General features: G+C 55.8%; 1 protein-coding gene across 2 annotated transcripts; it reads right to left on the bottom strand.

The window, feature by feature from the left end:
• Positions 1 to 25: 25 nt before the first annotated feature.
• GLMP (glycosylated lysosomal membrane protein) lies at positions 26 to 2,924 on the bottom strand. Of its 2 annotated transcripts, XM_003795400.2 has the most exons (6): positions 2,761 to 2,924; positions 2,023 to 2,280; positions 1,625 to 1,825; positions 1,300 to 1,518; positions 632 to 888; positions 26 to 527 (listed from the first exon to the last, which is right to left on the bottom strand). In XM_003795400.2, the coding sequence occupies exons 1-6, from the start codon at positions 2,878 to 2,880 to the stop codon at positions 362 to 364; spliced, it is 1,221 nt and encodes a 406-aa protein (XP_003795448.1). In that variant the 5' UTR covers positions 2,881 to 2,924; the 3' UTR covers positions 26 to 361. The 2 variants fall into 2 exon arrangements, with proteins under 2 accessions (XP_003795448.1, XP_012664026.1); XM_012808572.1 differs by lacking the exon at positions 632 to 888.
• Positions 2,925 to 3,227: the final 303 nt, after the last annotated feature.

The following is a 3,227-nucleotide window of genomic DNA, read 5'->3' as shown; positions in this document are numbered from 1 at the left end:
AAAAAAAAAAAAAAGAAAGAAAGACTGGAATGGAAAAAGTGTCTATTTCATGCCCTCCAGGATAGCCAGCCAGCCGGAAGGCCTCCCATTAGGCCTGCGAACCCTATCCAAGGGAAGCAGGGCAGTGCGCTATGCAGGGAAGCACTACCGAGAAGGGCCTTTCCTTCTATCCTTTAGCAATAACCCTGTCCCTGGCCCCCCAGAGTATAAGGAAAGCCCCATCTGGAGGGTCCCAGGAAGTGGCCAGTCTCTGAGGCTCCACAGAAAAGCAATATAGGAGACAGAAGGGCAGGCTGAACACTGCCCTTCCCACCATCAGATATCTGGCAGGTCCAGTGATGTCCTTCCGTCCAGAGTGACCTCAGTTGATGGACTCGTACTCCAAGGGCCGCTTGTGGCGCAGTAGCAGAAACAGGCCTCCCCCCAGCAGTATGAGCCCTGGGGCACCCAGTGCCACTGCCATGATGCCCAGGACTAATGGAGACAAGGCATCTGCTGGAGGGGAGCCCACCCCCACAAGCATTGACCTAGAACAAGCAGAGGGAGAGAGTAATGAGCACGCTTGGGCGAGAATATGGAGGCTCAGCCTCTACCTCAGCTCCCGAGTGCTTGCTGGGGCCCTCGCTCTTACCAGCTGAGGTAGTGTTGGTCCCAGTAGCCAGGGCCCGTTGAAGTTCCAAATGTCACATTGAAGGCACAGAAGTTGTTCTGGGGCCCAAAGAAGGCTCGGACAATGGGTGACTGGGGGAGAGAATATGCCAAGGTCGGGTGGAGAGGGGAAGCATGGCCGGGCAGGGCTGACTCTCGGCCCCGCTGCTGCTGGGAGTATGCCACTGGCCGCCACTGCACGAAGCCTGTTGGGAGGGAGCCCCATAGCAGCTGGTCCAGCTGGGGAGAAAGGCAAAGACAGGGTGAGGAGGACCAACCTATGCCCAGCTGCCCTTCCTCACCTCTCCTAGCCCCATCAGTCAGTGCTGGTGACAGGCAGTGTTCTGAGGGCAGAATCCTGAGTCCTAGACAGGACCGGAAGGAGGGCTGGCTTGAACATGCACTTGGTGCTTCTCTAGCCCTGCAAGTTTGTGCTTAGCTCCTTTTCAGGGACCCGAGGACTTGCAGATCCCCATCTGCCAGAACGTGAGTCACACTGAACTGCTTCCTGTCTGTGCTGAGGGCAGAGACCTGGTTAAGTTCATTAACACAGTGCCCACACTTAAAGGACTGCTAGACAGTGAACGGCTGAATGAGTCTCTGAGGTCCTACCTACACTCCCCACCCACATGTATCTCCTAGAAGCCTGACCTGGAAGACAGCAGGTGCGTATTCATCATCAATAGAATGTTGCTCCTGTACCAATGGGCAGTCGGGGCCCCGGCCCAAGGTGGCTACTTCCAGCCCAAACAAGGAGCGGTTTCCCCGGGGAGAGGCCCCAACCAGGGTCACTTCTAGCTGGCAAGTATCTGCCGTGTGCAGGAGGCGAGGGGATTGGGCTGGTCGGCTGGATCTGGAAAAGGCCTGGACCTAGAAAGGAAACACAGGGGATGTGGGGAACCGCTGGATGCCTGTGTTTGCGGGCTATCCCATCCTTATAAATCAGCCTTTCAAGTTCTAATTCCCCACTCCTTACCCTGAAGGCCAGGCTGCCATTAACAAAAGCCCTGGTGGCATCATTCATTGGGTGGCCTTGAAATGTGGCAGTCAGGGTGGTAGGATCCAATGAGTCAGTGATGTTGTTCCAGGAAAACTTGGCCAAGGAGTATGGAGGATATGGCTTTCCTGGGGCTTTTGCTGCCGTGTCGGACACATTGGTGCTGTCAAACTCAAGCAGCTAGAAGATGGGGGAGGGTGGAACTGGGTTCACCTTGGTCTAGGTTTCTCTTGGGTCACCCTCCAACTCACTTACCTCCCCCATCCCCAGGTTCTCATATCTATTTCACTCCCCCACCCCTGTCTTCAATTCCTCCCCTGATTGGGACAAACGCCCTCCTCTGTGCTCTTTCCTTGGTCCTTCCCCAGCCTCCTCACCCTGGTAAAGATAAGGGCAGAAGAAAACTGGATGCTGTCCTTGGGGAGCACCATCAGGCCCCCATCAGGCTCAGGGGATAGCAGGTGGCTCCAATTGACACTCAGGGTGCTGTGGGGGGTATTGGTGGCCACCAGTACCACTGCCGGGGGCCCCAAGGTGCCCCACACATAGTGTAGTGTGGAGTTGGTGCCCACTGCCCGGACATGAAGCAGGTTCTGGGGGGTATCTGGCCAGCCAGGGATGACCTCTAGAGATACCTGAAATGTGAAGAGCAGTGGAGGATTGAGGGAACAGGATCAGAGAGAGACACAGGCAAAGGAACTTGAGCTTAAAGGGAGGGGTCTGGGAAATGCTGGGGAAAGAGTGGGACCTTGGGGGCCTAGGTTGCTGAGGGAATCCTGGCTAAGAGGCAATGGCAGGATGGCCCACAGGGGCGGATGTAGAGCCAAGACTGCCCTGACCCTGATAGGGAGAAAGTCAGGGCACAAGGGCTGAGAAGAAGAAAAAGTCCAACACTTGCCCAGACCTAGGTCACCCGAGGCTGTGTCAGGGTCCACACTTTACCCTCACATCGGCCCTACTCCACAACTCTATCCCATAATGCACGATTGTCCCTCATTCCCCCAGGTTCAAGGACCCTCCTCTTGGCAGTCACCCTTCACTGCCACCCTTTGGAGTGCCACCCTTTTCTAACCACCCTGCCAGGTGTCATTTCCGGAAGCCTCTATTGCCCTCACCTGGCGGGTATCCTCCCCCCGCAGAGCAAACGGGGCTGTAGACAGAAGCAGACTCAAGAGGAGCATGGGGCTAGCAGCACAATTCCCCCAGCCCCAGCATTGCTGGCCACAGCCACACATGCGGCCCCAACTTCAGCAGGCGGAAAGGACCCAGAAAGTCACATGACTCTGATTCAGCTGATTCCCTTCAAGGGCGGGGCAGCCACAACAGCTTTTAAAGGGACCTCCTCCCTTAACCCAGATACTAGCCTGAGTCAGGACAGAGTCAGAAAGGCTGGGAGTGTGCCGTCCCTCACTGGGCTGGCAAGACACACAGACTGGATGAGGACATGCTCAGCCTCTCCTACCCACCGGTCCCTCTGAGCAGTTACAGTGGGCAAGATCCAAATGGGGTCCTAATCATGCAACTGTGGTGGGAAGGTCCAGGGGATCTGAAATTTGTCAGTCTAATATTTATTTATTTATTT

The sequence above is a fragment of the Otolemur garnettii genome, unplaced genomic scaffold, assembly GCF_000181295.1.
Source record: "Otolemur garnettii isolate 467f Iridium unplaced genomic scaffold, OtoGar3 scaffold00091, whole genome shotgun sequence".
Taxonomy (NCBI): Eukaryota; Metazoa; Chordata; class Mammalia; order Primates; family Galagidae; genus Otolemur; species Otolemur garnettii.
The sequence above is the reverse complement of the archived record's forward strand: the minus strand, read 5'-3'. Positions and strand labels throughout refer to the sequence as shown.

Bases quoted from the DNA above. Each gene is read 5' to 3' on its own strand.
- GLMP (XM_003795400.2), bottom strand. From the start codon at position 2,880: ATGTGTGGCTGTGGCCAGCAATGCTGGGGCTGGGGGAATTGTGCTGCT. The intron at 1,826-2,022 runs GTGAGGAGGCTG...CCCATCTTCTAG, and splicing joins CTGCCCTTATCTTTACCAGG to CTGCTTGAGTTTGACAGCAC. The intron at 1,519-1,624 runs GTAAGGAGTGGG...TTTCCTTTCTAG, and splicing joins ATGGCAGCCTGGCCTTCAGG to GTCCAGGCCTTTTCCAGATC.